The sequence below is a fragment of the Coenobita brevimanus genome, chromosome 6, assembly GCF_032717465.1.
Source record: "Coenobita brevimanus isolate Jiangsu-jjx chromosome 6, ASM3271746v2, whole genome shotgun sequence".
Lineage (NCBI taxonomy): Eukaryota > Metazoa > Arthropoda > Malacostraca > Decapoda > Coenobitidae > Coenobita > Coenobita brevimanus.
Window position 1 is genome coordinate 69748639 of NC_136959.1, and position 21923 is coordinate 69770561.

Below are 21923 nucleotides of genomic sequence, written 5' to 3' on the forward strand. Positions count from 1 at the left end.
TTCAGTTAATCCACATACATCCACTTTTGCACTCTCAAGCGCCTAGACAATCTCCCTTTCTTTCACCCTACAATCACAGCACCAGAAAATTAAAATCTTATAGCATTCATCTTCGCCATACTGTGGTGCATACTGACCTACAATGAGCAGATTAATACTTGCAAATATGCACTTTATCCCATCACACTCCCTAGAATGAAAATGAATTATGTACAGCAGACCCTCGCTATTCAATGAACTGGTGTGCAATGAATCGCTTACATGATGATGAATCCATCCATCCATCATCCATCTTGCATTGCCCCATATGGAGCGTAGGAGCCTAGGGCTAGGCTGTTGGTCCTGACTTTTAAGATGAGAGTGACCAGCCTCACTCATCCCTGAGTGGCATTACCGTACATGAGCAATCAACCCCAACCACCCCTTGGATATAAACTTTCAATGTCTCAATCCGACTGGAACACAATAATTACCCATTAAACCACCAGGCACCAAAATTTGGCTATATGGTTACCACCCAGCGTAGTAAATGGTTTCGTGGTGTACTGGAAGCCATTTGGCGTGTCACTCAGTGTAAAGTCACCCACAGGTAGAAGGAAGAGGAAAGAATGAAGGAAAGAAAAACAGAAGATGGAGTGTAAAGTCACCCATAGGCAGAAGGATAAGGAAAGAATGAAGGAAAGAAAGACAGAAGAGGATGGAAGGAAAGAAGGATGGAGGAGAGGAAAGGGCAGACAGCAGCATTACATCGAGTGGATGGTGAGCACCCCCACCTACCACAATGATGATGAAAAAGTTAGATTCTTTTGTTTTTGTTTTTTTCATGTAAAGCACTATAGCATTACACGATCATTACGATTCTGTATGAAGATTTACAGGTCAATGTATGATCAATATTTTCACTTATAAGATCACCAACATGCAAGCTTACAGTCATCTGCGTGTTCCAAGATGAACTCAGTTGTTATCAGGTGTGTGAGCGTCAGTAATGCTCTGGTGTCTGTGCAGAAGTTCACATTCTTTACATTCTGAAGAGTGAAAGTTACATCCACAGGGTGGATGTGGATTATTGCTCACATAATGCTACTCATGGATGCGTGAGGCTGGTCACTCTCATCTTAAATGTCAGGACCAACTTGCCTAGCCCCGGGTTCCTACGCTTCTCTGTGGAACAACATAGGGTGGATGATGGATGGATAGATGAAAGATATGTATGACCCTAAGAAAAAGCCAATCTTCAATTATGGCAGTACAATAAGAAAAGTGTGGCTACATTTATGTGTACAATTAATGAAATGTGCGGATGTTACAGGTGATCGATGTGAGCAGTGCAAGGACCTTCAGTGTGAGAATGGAGGAACTTGCCGCCTCAAGAAGAGTGAGGATCGCACCACAAGTTTCTGCTCATGTGCCATTGGCTACAGCGGTGTCAACTGTAGTAACTCAATTTGTGATGGATACTGTAAGCATGTAAGTCACAGTGTGTTGATATATATCCTGTAGGTATATATGGTGCTTCCTCAATTATCTGGCCTGTATGGGGACAAGACGGCACCAGATAATCCGAAAAGCTGGCAAGTTGTGGGTAACACACACACACACACAAACACAAATATACTGTACATGCACATTCACCTGACTTCCTATCCTCTGGGACCCTACCTTTCTCCCAGGCAAATCTGCACATCTTCCAGATCCATTCTACTACAGTAATCCCTTTAATATCCGACGTAATACAGCCAAATGCATGGCCGGGAATTGGTTTTGTCCGAATATTGGGTCCCTGCCTCCTGGACTGGTACTTATGGACCTTAATCCAACCTAACTTTGAAAGCCACCTAAATAACTCCCTACTGGACATGCATAGCACCTATTTAAGACCCTATTCACACCTATAATGGACATAAAGCATGAAATAAATGAAAAGGAACCAGGGAATGAGGAATCAGAAGTGAGTATGGAAAATATTTAACAGTGTACAGGGTACTTACAGCACGTCTGTGGCCACCTCCTCTAAGGCTCTGGCAGCAGTGAAAATGCTCTTGAAGCACGTACAGTAATCCAGTGTTGAGCTGAACTTAATTCTTTGCACTGTGAGTTATAATTTTTTAACACTGCACATTAAGTTCTTAATTGCAACATGCCAGTTTCAACCGCCAGTTTGCACTCCACACTGAATCCTTTGCATTCTAAATTATAATTTCTTAACACTGCACAACACTGTAAATTCACATGTGGTCTAGTGGCAAGGAATTACAGTTTATTCACTGTTTATTCACAAAAACGAGCACGTGCAGCATCCATTGCGATGAGCATCTACTCACAATGGGAGTTAGGCGGTAACAGGGGAGGGGGGAGGAAGGAAGAGGTGAAGGAGCCGTGTGTAAACACAGCTGTTCGGCGCCGTGTGCCAGTTTCATATTATGGGTGGGAAAAAATTAGGATTTTTTTTTTTTTTTTTTTTTTTTTTTCATTTGGCCATTTTTGGGTTCCAATGGCCCAGGCCCAAAATGTCTGGAAATTGGGCTGTCCAGGAATTGGGCGTCCAGTTATTACAGGGATTACTGTACTATCTCTCCCCTGTACTTCAGCATTTCACCACACCCTCCATCAATTCCTGGAACTTTCCCCATTCTGACCTTCTGCATTGCTTCCACTACTTCCATCCTACTGACCTCTTCCTCTCTTCTCATCTCCTTCGTTCTCCCAGCCATTCCCCAGCCACTTATACTCACATTACTTTCATTTTTTGTGTTTAACAATTCCTTAAAGTGTTCTCTCCATCTGCTCACTTTTTCTCCCTTCTCCACAAGCAATCTACCATTTTTATCTTTCACTCCTATACTACTTTCTTTATCATCCTATCTAACTCTCTTTACCTCCTTTCAGAAAATTTTCTTACATTCCATCCACTTTACACTTAAATTCCTTCCAAATTCCTCATCCACTCTCTTCTTACTGTCTCTTACTGATTTTTTCACCTCTCTTCTTCTCTACATGTAACTCTCAATTACATCTCTCAACTTCAACCATGCATCTGCTTCCCGTCCAGTCACTATATGCTTTCTTGTTTTTGCACCACAGCTTGTCCCCACCTCTTCATTCCATCACGATGTTCTTTGCACCTCCTTTAATCTTCATACCACCATGATGTTCTTTGCACCCTCTTTCATCTTCTTTTCACCCCACACACCACCTCACACACTTCACAGATTTCTTCCATGAATATCATGCACATACCTTCCATCTCCCCCAACTACTCCAAATCATAATTAGCCAACTGCTCCTCCACTTCTTTCTGATATTCTGCCTTTTTTTTTTTTTTTCCTGTCCTCTTGCAACCTTTCTACCCTCTTTGTATGGACTATGCCCTTCTCTGCTATTTATCCAATGCATTTGGACGTAGACTTTCACGACCACTAAGAAGAGGTCAGAAAGTCCATTCCCCCAATCTCTGTATCCTCTTACATTCGGTACACATCTTCTCATTTTGCAATCCACACACACATAATCAATCATTGCCTTGGCTTCATTCAGTTCACCACCCACCCTTCCCATCACTCTCCATGTACACCTGTGGATCATTTTGTGCCTAAAGAGGGAATTGGCTAACACCAACCCCCTCCTTGCACAAATGTCCACTAGAGCACTGCTATTCTCATCCATTTCTGCAGGCACACCCCACTCACCAACTGTTCCACCCGCCTTCACATTCCCTACTTTTCTATTCGTATTTCCAATCAAAAACACTCTCACTCCTCTCAAAATTTCTATGCATTTTTCCACATATGCCACTCTTTCATTCTGCTTGCACAGTCTTTTGTTGGCACATATGCACACACAATCACCCATGCTTGTAATCTACTTTCAAATTTATCCACACAATACTTGAACCAACTGATCTATATTCTGTTATAAATATAATAAATTATAAGTGTGAAGAAATACATGGACTGCACACAATGAACAGGATAAGAAACTGTGTCCTTTGCAAAAGATGTAAACAAGTCTTTTTGATGATACGCTATAAGTATGGGAAGTATCTTAGATGTGGCAAATATGGATAAGTAAATAGTAGCGAATTCAGATTATGTGAATGCATTTGAAGATGGCAGGAGGAATGGTAAGTTAAGATGAAGGATGATGGATTTGATATGAGAATGTATAAGAGGAAGACTGAACTTTGGGCCTCTTTTTTCCTTACAATTTCTTCCCACAAATATCAAGAGTTGCTACGGACCACCTCACGACTTATATGAAGCTGGGTTAAGTTTGAGGGTGAATGATATTTTAACTAATTTTATTTTACTTTTCATTTTTTCTAGGGCACATGTACCATCCATCGAGGCCAGCCACAGTGCACCTGTAAGAATGGCTGGTTAGGAAGGCAATGTGACGCTTGCAGCAACAGTAAGTTTTAGTTTGCTTACTCTGTTCAACCCTGTTACAGGTATGGTACAGTGGTTAACTCTTTGGCCCGCCTGGTGCGCTCAGCTTGCGCCACCCCAGAATTGGCCAGGCATTGCCAGGCCACATGTAGTTACACATGTTTATACTCTTTTCTTATTTCTGACCTTATTTTTCACTTGATCTTAAATTGTTAGCAACAGATTTTTCTATAAGGATATACAGTGGGCTCGCACAGGGCGCGAGAGATTGGGCGGTACACGAGCTCGCGCACTGGGAATTCGCGTACTAGGAATACATAATCTTATGGGAATAATTACATATGGGCGGTACCCCCTCATATCTGGACATATTTTGGCCCTTAGAGACATAATAAAGGTCATATGTTTCAGACATTGTACTAAAGCTATAGCTACAATAACAAAAATATGGGTAGTCACCTTAACAACAGTAGACAACAGGCCTGATGACCTTAAATAACAGGGGTTCCAAGGCACGGCAACACTTACAGCGCCGCACTCCCCACCGCACCTCCCACAGCACCAACACTTCCTTTCGCAGACTCCTCTTGATCACCTTCCCCAGGAGCATCAAAGTCACTCACTTCAGCCATAAACCCTTCAAAGTCCAATGCTGACATTTCTGACATTGCATCCTCTTCATCCTCAACAGGAACAGGAGCAGACGATGTCGATGGTTCCACTATTTCACCAACTTGAGCCCGCTGTGTGTAGCTTGTTATGAGCGTCTGTCTTCTCCTGTTTATTTCTTCCCTGTGCCTGTCTGTGTAGAAACTGAAGAGTATGTCGATACCAACCAGAAGTTTCTCCGTTCTTAGGTTGCTCACTTCCTGTTCCTTCACCTCTTCCTTGAGCTTATCCACGGCAGCAAGGATCTTGCTAATGTTTGACATACACAGCTCAGTCCTGCCTTCCATCACACTAGGCTGCTCAACTTGACTCTGTCTGGCGCATCAACATGACGACACGTGACGCGCTTTGTGAGGGGTGGTCGCGCACTAGTAGAAAATGGCATTTTTGAGCCACTCTTTGCATCTGCCTCGCGTTCTGTGCGGTAAACTCGCGCATTAAAGGGTTTTTGGTTATGATTTTTGGTCACGTGCACAAGGCGAATCGCGCACTGCGGTGACGCTCACTGTGTGAGCCCACTGTATACATATAAGGTTGAAGAGAAAATGAGCATTACCAATACTATAAGTGAAAGTTCAATGACACATAAACAAACATATGCAGCTAACATAAATGTTTATACGCTTTCTTAATTTTTGATGCTATTTCTTTTTTTATTTTAATCATTTTACTCTTCATTTGTGTGCAAATGTTTGTTCTACAATATTATATGTATTAAATAGTGATCAAACAACCAACATCATTATTACTAACATTTAAAACGGAAAAAGTGTTTGGAAGGTCAGGCGCACTTCATCATCGCACTGACAACTCACATATTTCTGAAGATATTTTATGTGCTACTTCATTCATTTTAGTCTCTAACTGTTGATACGAGTTTTTTCTACAGTATTGTACTGTATGCATTCAAGAATGTCAGAATATGAACATCACTGTTACTAACACAGTACATACAGCAAAAGGATAAATATATTGCATCATCATCATCCAGACCTCCCTTCCCACCTTAGGGCAGGATGAGGAGTAGCAAAATAAAAATAATCTACAGTATATATATATATAAAGAGGTAGATATACTGCAGATAAAATCATTTTATTTTAAAATCAGCAGCTAAATTTTTTAAAATCAAATTTTGATGCTGACTACAGTGGTCATGATCAATTGGGGAGGGGGGGCAAATTGGACAGAATTCTGTAGAGAGAAAATGTGGAGTTAAACACACACCAGCTAGTGAAACGTATCATGATATAAAAACAATTACAGGTATCATTTTGGCAGGTAATACTATTAGGACAGAACAGGTTTATTAGAGCAGGTTTTTAGTTACTCTCTCATTTTGATTATATTTGTGCACTACAAGTACATGTAAGCTTTGGTGGCTTTGTTTGTCTCTTCCAAGGGCATTTTATACATACAGTAAAACTACACTATAACGGATTAACTGGGGCCCAAGCCATTCTGAAAAAAGAGAAATTCCAATAAATGTGACATCCGGACTTCCCCCTGCTAACCCAGACTTTTTCTAATATATCAGATATTAATCCGGACTGCACCAACGGTGTTTAAACTGTTCTCACTACTACTGTAGTACTGTGCTATATTATACATTTACTACAATACTCAGATGGTATAATGCATCCAATATCATCCAGTCTCATGTTGCCCCATGAGGAGCGTAGGAGCCCAGGGCTAGACAGGTTGGTCCTGACATTTAAGATGAAAGTGACCAGCCTCACTAATCCCTGAGTGGCATTACATGAGCAATAAACCACAACCATCCCTTGGATATAAACCTGCACCAGCTCAATCCAACTGGAGCACTTTAATTACTCACTAAACCACCAGGTGCCACAAATTGGTTATATGGTTACCACTCAGCATAGTAAATGGTTTCCTGGTGTACAGGAAATCATTTGGCTTGTCACTCAGTGCAGAGTAACCCATACGCTGACAGAAGAGAAAAAAATATATTTAATAATAACAGTGTACTGTACACTAATAAACATGTCTTTTATCCGATATATAAGAATTTAGTCCAGTAACATCTTGATTCCAATAAAAGCAAATTCTGGTCAACTGAAGTCCATTAAATCAAGGTTTTACTGTACTCTATATACAGTAATCCCTCAATTATCCAGACGCTCAGTATCCGGTCGTACTGCTCATACGGATGTTAGGCCTTGAGTCTATTAAGTCCGTATCTGGATTTATTTGTCCATAACCAGACCTAAAAGTTTCGGCTTTGGCGGCCAGCCAGCCTACAAAGTCAAAAAAGTCCGTTGGGTGGCTTGCTGGCCTTTGTTCACAAGCATGTAATAGACCACAACCCACAAGCTGAGCTAAAATGGTTGTTCGGATCTCTACCGAATGGTGAAAGTCATCTGGCTGCCAGGATCACTCGTAACGTACCACCAGCACACAAGTAATACCAAATGCAACCCACAAGCTGACTGCAAATGCCCGTCCATCTCCCCAGCAAATGGCCAAAGTCATCTGGCAGCCAGGATCTGGTAATGTACCACCAGCACGCGAGTAATACTGAACGCAACCCACAAGCTGACTGAAAATACCCATCCATCTTTCACCGAGTGGTCAAAATCCTCTGGCCAGCCTCGCTTCTCTTCCTCCCCCCCCCTGGCCCTCCTCCATTCCCTCCCATGGTCCCTGCTGCCAGGGCTCAAGCTTATCTCCCTCCAGGGCTCAAGCTTATCTCCCCCCCCCCCTCCCTGTTCCTCGGTCTTACCCCACCATCGTGCTGACTACCATCCACTGGTGAGTTTTTAAAGTTTTTGGCGATTTATTCAAGCATTGTTGGTCCTATCGAAATTCCAAAAATACCACAAGAAAACTCCTGGATTTCTGCGTCTAGACATATGCTTAGCTCTTGCATGATACAGGCAAAATTTTGGGCAACGATGTTGGGAAGTTATTTGAGGGAATTTTTTACTCCTGAACAACTTTATTTTCACTGCATATCAGTACTTTTACTCATCAGTTCTGTGTGTCTTTATTAGCTAAAGTTACGGTATACGCACCAGCAATGATGATGGCATACAATTTGTGCCAATATAACCAATTTCCGGAGGCATATTTGGCCATGGAATTTATTTTTTGTAACATGGAAGCAGCCATAACTCAGTGTTCCAAAAACATAACTTTTTTTCAACCATCTTCAATTATTTTTTTGGTGGATTTTTGTTGTTTATGCAGTGCTCTCTTAGTGTCTAGCATTACATTAGATTTCCCCATGTGTGTTTGATGTCTAAATACAGCTGAAAAAACAAAGAACACTGCCAAAATTAGGAGGGGTATTGTATATATAGACATTTTTTTTTTTTTTTTTTATACATTGTTTTCTTAGTATTCAGCATTACAGTCAGCTCTCACTTAAACCGTGATCTGAGTGTGTGAACTTCATATAACACAGAAGGCAATTTTTGAGGCCAGGAAATGGCCAAAATGCAAAAATGACAGACATAACGCAGATAAAAAAAAATCAGCCAATTTTTTTGAAAACCGCACTATGCTGTGACAATGGGGATTAAGCATCCTGAGGCCACAAACTATGGTTTAAACAGTCATTTCACAGAAAAATTGGCCATAATGCAGTGGGAACTGACAACGGGGGCAGCGACTCTCATAGCACAGGTTACATCAGCCAATGACGTATGGCTGTTACATGTCTGCGTGGGGTGTCACCACAGTCTACTGCTGCTTCATTAAGGGACCCCCATACTCAGTCTGATCATGATGCAGTTAGCAGTTCTTTATAGGTTGGAAGCTAATCATATATAGTACCAAAAGTGGCTGATCACAGTACACCAAAACAGCTGCTAGAAATGCTGGGGAAAAAGAACTCTTAGATATGTAACAAGGCTTATAATGGTGTGAGGATCACAGTTTGGACCTATGATTTTGTGTACTCATTGCTAAATTACACATCCATGAGTGATAATTACACAGCTAGTCAAAAGGTTTGTACTTACATACCACTCTCACCATTATCGTACGTGTGTCCTCAGCAATTTTCTCATTCTTGGTTACCTGAGAGCGCATATTTTATCTATCTTCTGCAGTGGTATTAACAGTCTTCCTCATGTTGGCAGAGTCTGGGTGTCATGAGGGGTGTGAGGGTGTGGTCTGTGAAAATGGTGGCCATTGTGTGGTTTCACCTCGTTCTCCTGACAAGCCACGCTGTTCTTGCCCTCCTGGCTACCATGGCCCCTCGTGCGAGATAACTGTGTGTGACAACTACTGCAGGAATGTGAGTCTCCTTATGTGCTACTTTTGGAACAACAATGTTATCTGTAAATCAGCTATTTTCTTTGAAGATGTACTTTTCCATGCTGATCAGATAAATCTGTACATTTATTTGTGTACAGATGTTAATGTTAACCATACTTTTAAAAATTATCAGTGAAATATAGTTCATGTCCTTTGACTGCATTTCATCAGAGAATCAACATAAAATGATAATACAGCAATAAGAAATATTTTTCACTGTCAGTGGAAACATCACACACTCCCATCCCATTCCAACACTGGTACTGAAGCACTCATTCATAACATCTGCTTGTTTTTATATGTGAATTGCTGCCATCAGAGTAACTCTTCGCAGTATTTACCAATAATCCATCGCACAGTGGCATATGGGGTAAATCTGAGATGTGCTGATGTGCAAAGCTCGACTATCTGTTTTGCCATCTGTTATAAGGAAAAGTTACTGTATTGGCAACAATCCTTTCCCCTATCTGAAAGAGGCAGGGAAGCCTATTTCCACATTCACATGGTGTGCACCATTAGTAAACACAGTGCCTATGCAAGTGGAACCAACAGGCAGGGTACTGCTTAACATCTAGTATATTTTTCTGTTTTCTTTTGTTCATTTTTTCTTTCTTTTCTGTATCCTTTCTTTGTGGTGTCAGTTAATTCCACCATCAGTGCTGCCTGGGACTACCCAGGTTGTTCAGTGGGCTTGAAATGGCTGATAAGACTGGAGGCTTGGATGCAGAAAGCCAAGGCAATGAACTTTTGCTTTTGCAGTAATTGGCATCACATCACATGTGTTGGTACTGAGGAAGATGTTTACAGTTTTATGTCAGAGGCAACCAAGAATCCGATGTTACTGCAGTAGCTGCAATGTGGATATTGCAAGAGCGGGTATGGAGACTAAGATCACAAACAGGGTCGAGGCACTTTTGAAAAGTGCTCTTTGACAGCGTTATGGCAGACATACTGTCAAGGCTGAAAGCTTTGAAAAACGGGATCAGCATTACTAAGGAAAATCCTCATTAACCTTCAACATCATTAACTAACATATTGAAACAAGAATTGAAGAAGCTGCAGAAGGAATGGGATGGTCCCATCATCAATCTGAGTTGTTACGGGAGAGAACACAGCCAACAAATACTGGTACTGAAACCAAAGGATGGCACTGACAATGATTAGGGAAGGTTGTCTGCCACTGTTGTTGATGTGGAGAGGGCACCGAGGTCTATTCCAGCTAATAAATGTAAGGATGCAAGCTAAAGGGCCCTTATTGTTAAGCTACCCACAAAAAGAGCTATGGCTGATGCTAGTGCAGCAATGAAATCATGTTTTGCTTTTGCTGCTATGTACAGAGTATGTGAGCCGAAGAAAATTCTGCCAAAAATGACCGTGACCGGCCTTTCTCTTTCCCTGGATGACTTTGACATCATTCTGCGTATTTTAGATAAAAATTGCAAAATTAAGTTGCTTGTTAAGAAGCTGAACTCTAAACCTTCTCTTTACAAGAATTAGAAATGATATTACAACTGCCATCTTAAAGATGGGGCCTTTGGCTCCTTCTTTCTTGCATTAAAACAAAAAAAAAAAAAAAAAAAAAAAAAGATAATCCACCATCTCCATCCTCGGTACACTCAAACATGTGAAAAATTCTTTTGGTAATGAATCATTCTGAATCATTACCGATCAAATTTTTCATTATCAAACTGCCCCACATTTGGTAATGAAAAATACCAGATGGCAACCTTGGCGTTGACTGCGCCAGTGATTAACAAATGCTCTTAAAGCATAATATTGTGTGGCCAGTTTTATGGAATTCGCATCTTAGTTTGCACTAGGTTAGGTACTGCCTGTTGCTGCTCCAGGAAACCCTCGAAGTCCAGGTCAGACACTACAGACATTACGTCATCATCCTGCTGCTGTGGTCACCACTCACACACCAACCGCACCCCATCACAGATACTCACCAGCCCCACCCTTACCCATCGCACGCTACAAATTATGCTCGCGAGTTGGAAGAGAATAATGTATTTGCCTCAATTTTTCATGCCCGTCGCACACTGCAAGCAGTAAACGCACTTTCTAAATAAATACTTAATTATTGCCAGACCCCCATGCACATTAGGTGAGACGCACTTTGTGAAGGCGGACTTTGGGCGAGATGACTGTACTTGGGTAGTGTGATAAGTAAGGATAGAAATTTGGGGGGTGAACTGCTTGAAAAGGTACAACAAGGAAGAAGGGTTGCTGGTTCTTTGAAAGGAATGATAAGAAACATGGAAGTCTATCTATCTATCTATTGCCAGATGCCATAATCCCGTAAGGGGTGGCCACTTGACTTTGAGCTACCTGTTTTACAGGGAGGGGCATTAACCCTCCACCAACCCACTTGTTGACACGTAGGGAGCACGTATGGGTTGGTTATATGGTAACCACCCAGCGCTGTAAATGGTTTCTTGGCTTACAGGAAACCATATGGCTTGTCACTCAATGTAAAGCCACCTGTGAAGGAAAGAAAAGCAATAAGAAGTGACAGGAAGTGAGCATGGAAATAAAAAAGTCGTTACATGACAGTACAGGTATTGTGACACCAACTCTATTGTATGGAAGTGAAGCTTGGACCTTGCTGGAAGGATATAAGTCACGGGTGACAGCAGTAGATATGAGATGAGAGGAGCATGTGGAATTACATGGAGAGACAGACTGGCAAAATGAGGAAGAGTAGGAGCTTTGTAGTGTGACTGTGAATGTGACAGAAAGCATTAGAAGAAATACATTGAGGTGGTTTGGCCATGTGGAGAGGATGGAGAGTGAGAGACTAACACGAGGAAAGTGTATGTGTGTGAGATGGAGGGTGGGGGGGAAAGGGAGGCAAAGGATGAGATGGAAAGATGGAGTGGGGAGGTATATGAGAGAGGGGGGGTGTGAGCTGCAAGCAGAGCAGTGAAATAGCGGGGGACTGGGTGACATGAAGGCGATTTGTTTGTGGCGTCTGGCAACAGACAGATAGATAGATAGGTTCCAAACTTTGGCAAACAAAAATAACTTGTTGATTTGATAAAACTTCGGTTGGCAGGCCAACTGATGGCTCCTTATGCCTCAATGAGCCTGCACCTGTTCATCAGTCATCTTTCTCTGATCAGCCTTTCTCCTATACAGCCCCGGCATTTTAATTCCAATTGCCATAATCCATGAAGCAATTAACTTCTGCTGAATCCTTTAAAAGGCAGCCCTGTGCCTTTCTCTTTTCAAAAAGTTAGAACTTGGGGAGAGGTGTTGTGTTGAACGATTATAAGGTTCAATTGCTGTCATTATTATTATTATTATTATTATTATTATTATTATTATTATTTGTTTATTTTTTTAATTTTTTCAGATGAAGTCTGGATTGTATATGAGTGATGTCATAATTCTTGAAATTGTTAAAGTGTAAATGAGCATTGTGCATCAGTGAATACCTCTGGAAGAACTGGTGCATTTGAGAAACAAATGATTAACTATTATTATTATTATTATCATTATTATTAATGACTCCTTGTTTGTCATACGATTTTTCAGGATACTAAGGGCCATAATTATCTTGCAGTGAGTTCCTATTTTCTTCATGCTTTATTTTATAGCATATATCTGATCCACATTTCCCCCTCAATCCTTCATCACCACATTCCAAAAGGAAAGCAAAGGCTCAAAAATAACAAAATAAAACTAATACTACCATGACTGAAATGGGACTATTGGAGCATGTGTGTGAAGTGCATAGAGTTGATTGCATAAAAAAATCATGTGATTCCTGAAAGACGTGAGTGAGGAAGTCTGTTTATAATAGGGTTGTGTGCTCTAATGGTATCATATGGAGGTAAATGATGTACATAGGGTGACGAAAAGGATATATGGTATGTAAGATAGTGGAAGTCTGAAGTTTGGAGGAGGGATGGTAGGCCAAGAGGAAGGTGGATGGATATGGAAAATAAGTGGATAGGGAAGTGTGGTCTGGATGTTCATAAGGCTAGAGAAATGGTGGGGGATCAAGATGGTTGGTTAAATTCTGTACAGATTAGCACATGACAAGGGCAAATCCTTTCTTTTTAAACATCATATTTGATGGTAGCCTCTGTTTAGCAGATAATGTGATGAGTATGTATTTAACTCTTATGCACACGATGACGCAATGCAAGTCATAATCCTTGCAGTCTGAAGAGTAACCGATAACGCAACATGACGTAACTTCCCTATAAATGATCATAGAAACTTTTCCTGTGGATGGATTTGCATCAAATTTGGTTGAGTCAAAGCTGAGGGTGCCGAGGTACAGGGGAAATATTTGGCAACACCCGGGAGCTTATTATATTTATATAGATATATATATATATATATATATATATATTTACACTGTATACATAACATACACAGCACATAGAAAAGCAAATGATTTGGCCTGTGAGGTCAAGGTGGGATTCCAAGGGACTGAATGGCATGTAAACGAGTGTTTAGCCTAATTCACTGGTTATACTACTGATAGTTCTTCCTCAGTCATGTCTTCTTTTTCCATGTTTCTGAAATCCTACTGCACCCCATTCATAAATGGGGAAATAAATATGTCCAGATGATAATGATGATGATGATTATGATGAATTATTTTTAACTGATGATATTGCAGGGTGTGTGTCATATTACCATGGCTTCTCCAATGTGCGAGTGTGATCGGGGATGGACTGGACAAAAATGCGATATTCAAACCTGCCAACAAGGAGGTGAGATTGCTTGGAAATATGTTAACAATAATTATTACTGTGTACTGTAATCTTCGCTTCATGAAACCCTCATTAATGATATACCATCAGTGTGATTTTAGTGTGGGATACTTGTATATCAATCCATCCATCCAGTATTCAGTTTAGTAATGCCCTGTCAGGAGCATAGGAGCCTAGGACTAGGCTACCCATTCCAGACATTTAAAGTGAGTAACCAGGATATGCAGGATGCAGGTGGGGAAGGCAGCAGGTGTGTCTGGGTTGACTGCCGAAATGTTGAAGGCCTCAGGAGGTATAAAGGTGAGGTTAGTCACTGACCTGATAAATTGGATTATATATAAGTGTGTTGTCCCAGATGACTGGCTAAAGAGTGTAATTGTAAATGTGTACAAAGTGAAGGGTAATGCCCTGGAAAGAGGAAATTATAGAGGTATAAAGCTTTTGGATCAGATAATGAAGGTAATGAAGAGAGTTCTGGAAGGTATGATTAGAGAAAGGGTGAATATTGATGAGATGCAGTTTGAGTTTATGCCAGGCAGGGGGACCACCGATGCCATATTCATTGTTCGACAGCTTTAGGAGAAATATATTGAAAAGAAATGGGATCTGTATTTTGTTTTTGTTGATTTGGAAAAGGCCTTTGACAGAGTCCCTAGAGAGGTGGTGAAGTGGGCAATGAGAAAGCATAGGTTGGAGGAGTGGCTGATTAGGGTGATTTTGGCCATGTATGAGGGTGCTCACACCCAAGTAAGTGAATGGAGATTTGAGTGATGAGTTTTCTGTCAATGTTGGTGTGCATCAGGGGTCAGTTTTGAGTCCCATGTTGTCTAGCATGGTACTTGAGGCCCTCTCATGTGACTTCAAAAATGGACTCCCATGGGAGATGTTGTATGATGATTTGGTGCTGACTGCAGAGAATGCAAAGGAGGCAGAAAAAAGATTTAGGAAATGGAGAGATGGTATGGGGCACAAAGGCTTAAGGGTAAATGCAGATAAAACAAAAGTGATGATATCTAGGGTTGGTGGCAGTACAGACAAAGAAGAGGGAGAGTGGCCATGTGCAATTTGCCACAAGGGCATGGGAAATAATTCCATTTTGTGCAGTGTTTCTGATAAATGGGTGCACAAGAATGTAGTGGTATTAGAGGTAGACTGCAAGACAATGCTGATTTTATGTGTGCAGTGTGTCGGGGAGACCAGGTGGAGATTGTCAGACATGAAAGAATTGAACTTGCTGGTGGGTCTTTTGGGTGTGTGGAAGAGTTTCTTTATTTGGGAGACATGTTATGTGCTGGAGGTGGGGATGGAGCTAGCTCTGTGGCTAGGGTGAGAAGTGGTTGGAAGCAGTTCAGGGAGCTGTTGCCTCTCTTGACACTGAGAGGACTCTATGTGCTTAGGGGTCCTTGTATGCAGCATGTGTTAGGAGTATGATGCTATATGGTAGTGAGACCTGGGGAGTAAGGGAAGAGGATATTCGCAGATTCAAATGTACAGAAATGACAATGATGTGCAGTGCGTCCCTGCGTGCAAGGCCTGGGGGGGGTTGGGTTTACAATGGAAGAGTTGAGAGGTAGGATGGGACTGGAGTGTATTGGTGTTGTCATGAGGAGAGGTAGATTGAGATGGTTTGGGCATGTGGAGAGGATGGGGGATGAAAATTGGATGCAGAAGGTGAGAAGTGTTAATATTGCGGGTGGGGGTGCGAGGGGTAGACCGAGAAAGACGTGGGACGAGGTCATTAAGTGTGACCTCAGGGTTAAGGGACCGAAAAGGGAGGCTGCCACAGATCGGACAGCATGGAAAGCCGCCATTAGATGATCAAGGCTGACGCAGGTAAGCATGTTGGAGCCTATAAAAACGAAAACAAAAATGAAAATGAACCAGTCACTCACCTATTAGCAGCATTATGTGAGCAGTAAACCCCAACCACCCTTCAGTGGGACCCTTATGGGTTGCATCATGTTGGATTGTCCTAACACTAGAACACCAGTCACTGAAATGGGGCTACTGCACTATCATACTGTACATCAGTACATACTGTAGCATGAAGACTCACCCTTGATCTCTTGAGTATAGGAAAAGTTTCAAACCACAGTAAAAATATCAACTGGAACTTGTGCATCATGATGCAGCCATTATTAGATGGCAAAGTGTTAATTATACTGGTCTATCTATCAATTGCCAGACGCCTCAATCCCATTTGGGGTGGCCACAAACAAATCGCCTCCACGTTGCCCTGTCCCCCGCCATTTCACTGCCCCACTCCCAACTCACCCCTCCCTCTCTCATATACCTCTCCACCCCATCCCTCCATCTCATCCTCGGCCTCCCCCTCCCTCTTCCCCCCTCCACCTCACTCACATACACTCTCTTCATCAGTCATTCACCCTCCATCCTCTCCACATGGCCAAACCACCTCAGTGTGTTCCTCATAACGCTTCCTATCACATCCACATCCACACCACAACGCTCCTTTATATCCTCATTTGTCAGCCTGTCTCTCCATGTGACTCCACAGGCTCCTCTTAAATAACTCATTTCCACTGTTCTCACTCTTGACTTGTGTCCTTCCAACAACGTCCAAGCTTCACTTCCATACGTTAGAGTTGGTATCACAATACTGTCATGTAGTAACTTTTTCACTTCCATGCTTACTTCCCTGTTTCTTATCACTGCTTTCAAAGAACCAGCAACCTTTCTTCCCTGCTGTACCCTTTCAAGCACTTCACCCTCCAAACCTCCATCCTTACTCATCACACTACCCAGGTACTTAAACGTACTCACATTTTCCAATTCCTCACCATCCAGCCTCGCTGTACATTCACTGACTTCACCTCTCTCAAAGACCATCACTTTACTCTTCCCTACATTCACCTTTAGATTCCGTTTCTTACACACTCTCCCAAACTCATCCACCAAGCCTTGCAGCTCCCCTTCGTCTTCACTCAACAACACAGTATCATCTGCAAACAACGGTACAGGGAGTTTCCAAACACTATCCTCTCTCACCAGGGCCACTCCAACATCCACTACCCTACCTTGTACCTCTTTTATTACCCCATCCATGTACAGATTGAACAACCATGGAGACATGACACATCCCTGTTTCAACCCAATCTTCAAAGAGAAAAATTCACTTAGTTCACCATCCACACGCACTGCAGCCTTAGCACCATCATACATACTCTTCACAGCATTCAACAACTTCCCATCTACTCCATATATTCTTAATACTTTCCACAATCCTTGTCTATCCACCCTGTCATATGCTTTCTCCAAATCCATGAAAGCCGCATACAACTTCTTTCCCTTCTCTAGAAACTTTTCCACTAAAGATCGAAGAATGAATATCTGATCTACACAACCTCTTCCCTTCCTAAAGCCTCCCTGTTCTTCTCCAACTAATTCCTCTGCTCTTTCTCTAACTCTGTCAATAAGTATCCTACCATACACTTTTCCTATTATACTAAGAAGACAAATGCCCCTATGATTACCACACACTTCTTTTTCCCCTTTTCCTTTGTACAAGGGAATAATTATACCTGACTTCCAATTCTCCGGGACTCTACCTTCCTCCCAGGCCAATCTGCACATCTTCCACATCCATTCTACTACTATCTCTCCCCCATGCTTCACCATTTCACCACACACTCCATCAATTCCTGGGGCTTTTCCCAATTTAAATTTCTTCATTGCTTCCACAACTTCTATCCTACTGATTTCTTCCTGTCTTCTCACCTCCCTCCTTCTCCCAGCCATTCCCCAGCCACTTATACTCGCATTACTTCCATCCTGTATGTTCAACAATTCCTTAAAGTGTTCTCTCCATCTGCTCACTTTTTCTCCCTTCTCCACTAGTAATCTACCATTTTTATCTCTCACTCCCCTGCTAACCTCACTTCCACCCTGTCTTACTCTCTTCACCTCTTTCCAGAACATTTTCTTAAAGTCCCTCCACTTTACACTCAAATTCCTTCGAAATTCCTAATCCACTCTCTTCTTACTCTCTCTTACTAATCTTTTCACCTCTCTCTTTCTTTCTACATATAACTCTCTCTTCTGCCTCTCAACTTCTTCCACGCCCCTATTTCTCATCCATTCATTGTATGCTTTCTTCTTTTGTGCCACAGCCTGTCTCACCTCTTCAGTCCACCACGCTGTTCCTTGCACCCCCCTCCGTCTTTTCTTCCTCCCACACACCACATCACATGCTGCGCATATTTCTTCTGTAAATATCCTGCACACACCTTCCACGTCCCCCATCTGCTCCAATTCATATTTGCCCAACCGTTCCTCCACTTCTCTCTTATACTCTGCCTTTTTCTCATCCTCTTGTAACCTTACCACTCTCCTTGCAACTACTCCTTCCTCTCGTCTTTCCCTTCTTCTATTTCTCCATCTTACATGGATCCTAATTCTGGCCACCGCCAAGTAGTGGTCAGAAAGTCCACTCCCCCAACCTCTATAAGCTCTTGCATCCATTACACATCTTCGCATCCTTTCATCCACACACACATAATCAATCATTGCCTTCCTTTCACTCAGTTCACCACCCACCCTTCTCATCATTCACCATGTATACCTGTGGATCATTTTATGCCTGAAGAGGGTATTGGCTATCACCAATCCCCTCCCAGCACAAATGTCCACTAACGCACTGCCATTCTCATCTATCTCAGTAGGCACACCCCACTCACCAACTATTCCATCCTCCTTCACATTCCCTACTTTACCATTCATATCACTGATCAAAAACACTCCCTCATTCCTTCCAAACTTTTCCATGCACACTTCCACATTTGTCCAGAACTCTTCTCTCACTCTGCTAGCACAATCTTGTGTTGGTGCATACACACACAATCGCCCACATTTGTATTCCAACTTTCAACCTTACCCACACAATCCTTGACCCAAGTGATCCATACTCTCTTATGCTCTTCTTCCATCTTTTACTCACAACTATACATACTCCCGCTTTTGCTCTCTCATTCTCACCTACTCCTGCACATATACGCCATCAATACTCCCATTCTCTCACACTTTCTCTTCTCCATTTTGTTTCAGTTATTCCACATACATCCACTTTCGCACCCTCAAGCACCTGGACAATCTCTCTCTCTTTTACCTCATCATTCGCAGCTCTTACATTCCATATTCCCATTACCATGTCCTTTGTACGGTCCTTGGTCATGATCTTTTGGTCAGTCCTTGTAAGGCTTCTTATTTGTCTTTTTAGTTAGTTGTTTTCCGGGGATGGGCACTAACCCTCCGCCAACCCTTTTAGTCACCTTTTACGACAAGCAGGGATACTGGGGGAGTATTCTTGAAAAAAATCCCTACCCCCAGGGGGGTACATTCATTAAACTGAATGAGCTGCAACTCATTCCATTTTCTTGGTTTACCTATAGCTAAACTTTATTGGGATATGAATACACACATCTGAAATGTAATTACAAATTAATATTGATATGCTAGACATTACCATGCATTGTACATTACAGCACAACAGCTCCTTTTTCAGGTTTGTTTATACCCAAAGTTTCATTCTCTAAGAAATTTTGTTCCTAAAAAATTCTTTTCTTGACAGATCCAGGTTGTGGCTGCCCTAATGGATATCATGGCCAGAACTGTGAACATTATATATGTGATAACTACTGCGCTCGGGTGAGTTACAATAGCACCTGTATTTATATACAGTAATAGCAACAGGCATGCTCTGTGTAAGCTTGTTCCTCTTAGCTCCCCCACCCCCCTAAGTAAGCTCACTCCTCTCCTTTACTGTACTTATTTAATTGTAGCCTTCTCTACTGTACCTCCTCCCGACTGTGCTGGTTTTTCCTTTTGATCTTGTGCAGAACTCCTTTTTCTCTCTCTCTCTCTCTCACCAATTCGGGTAAAAAAATATTGATTAATCATCTCAATTATGGCCCTAACTGTTACTCTACTCCCTATTCACCTCCATAAGGAAAAATGCATTTCTGCCACCGCTGACCATCATACGCAACACTGTAACTGTGAGGGAACCATCTTGACAAAGCCAGGTCAAGGACAGAGAGGTGCTGAAACTCTAGCTGTACATGAAAGCTAACAGAAACTGCCCCAACACTCAGTAAAATATAAAGACAGCTCTGCCTACTGAACCCATATCCACCTCTGACCTGAACTGTCCCGACAACAAACCTCCCTGCTGTGCACTAACTTCATCATCATCATCATCATCATCAGCCGTTTGAGTATCCACTGCAGGACCGGCCTATCCCGACTGAAGTCGGGACGATACAGCCAATGTATCTCTACCAAGTGGCTTAGGCTGTCTAGTAGAGATTGTTTTTAGTGTAACTGTTGTGCTAGGTGGTGGCGACCATCATCCACTCACTGGATGTAGTGCTGCCTATTTCTTCCTTAGCGTTTATCATTCTTTTTCTGTGCCTGCCCTCCTTTCTTCCTATTTCTCCCATCTTTCCTGTCACTACTTAATGCTTTTCTTTCCGTTATAGGTGGCTTTACATTGAGTGACAAGCCAAATGGTTCCCTGTAAGCCGAGAAACCATTTACAACACTGGGTGGTAACCATATAACCAAACCATACGTGCTCCCTACGTGTCAAGTGGGTTGGTGGAGGGTTAGTGCCCCTCCTTGTAAAACAAATAACTCAGAGTCAAATGGCCACCCCTTAAGGGATTATGGCGTCTGGCAATAGATAGATAGATAGTAGTGTTGGAGTGGTTTTGGATGTGTGTGTAGTCTGTGAACCAAGTGTAATCGGCCCACGCAAGCCGACTGGGTGCAAGCATACTTTACAGTAAGCGACACTGGTTCAACCACAGCACCCCTGGTGTCCGCCAATGCAGTACATGGCCGGGTGAACACTCCCAAAGTTTATTACCCTGGCGGGGCACGAACCCTGGTCCACCCATGTACGAAACGCACACTCTACCACTGTACCACGGAAGCTTCGCACTAACTTACTAGTGGTAATTTCTTTTGTGGCATCCATACTAGACAAAATCTTTCTCCTCAAGGCTTATAGTTGTTACCCACATGTGTCCTCATAAGGTCTCCAGCTTCCCTGGATATTTAAAATGCTTCATCATTACGAGTTACGTGTCTTGTTTTTCTATCTATCTATCTATCTATTGCCAGACGCCTCAATCCCGTTTGGGGTGGCCACAAACAAATCGCCTCCAAGTCGCCCTGTCCCCCGCCATTTCACTGCCCTGCTCCCAACTCACACCCCCCTCTCTCATATACCTCTCCACCCCATCCCTCCATCTCATCCTCAGTCTCCCCCTCCCTCTTCCACCCTCCACCTCACTCACATACACTCTCTTCGTCAATCTTTCACCCTCCATCCTCTCCACATGGCCAAACCACCTCAGTGTGTTCCTCACAACGCTTCCTATCACATCCACATCCACACCACAACGCTCCTTTATATCCTCATTCGTCAGCCTGTCTCTCCACGTGACTCCACAGGCTCCTCTTAAATAACTCATTTCCACTGCTCTCACTCTTGACTTGTGTCCTTCCAACAATGTCCAAGCTTCACTTCCGTACGTTAGAGTTGGTATCACAATACTGTCATGTAGTAACTTTTTTACTTCCATGTTCAATTCCCTGTTTCTTATCTCTGCTTTTAAGGATCCAGCAACCTTTCTTCCCCTGCTGTACCCTTTCAAGCACTTCACCCTCCAAACCTCCATCCTTACTCATCACACTACCCAAATACTTAAACGTACTCACATTTTCCAATTCCTCACCATCCAACCTCGCTGTACATTCACTGACTTCACCTCTCTCAAAGACCATCACTTTACTCTTCCCTACATTCACCTTTAGGTTCCGTTT

General features: G+C 42.4%; 1 protein-coding gene across 1 annotated transcript in view; it reads left to right on the forward strand.

Annotated features, from left to right (window-relative positions):
* LRP1 (LDL receptor protein 1) overlaps positions 1-21923 on the forward strand; it is a 335280-nt gene that overhangs the window by 286493 nt on the left and 26864 nt on the right. Inside the window, exons 71-75 of the mRNA XM_080272895.1 lie at positions 1313-1470; positions 4326-4410; positions 9165-9322; positions 13982-14075; positions 19663-19739. Coding sequence (XP_080129021.1) covers positions 1313-1470; positions 4326-4410; positions 9165-9322; positions 13982-14075; positions 19663-19739 — 572 coding nt within the window. The remainder of the gene's footprint in view (positions 1-1312; positions 1471-4325; positions 4411-9164; positions 9323-13981; positions 14076-19662; positions 19740-21923) is intronic.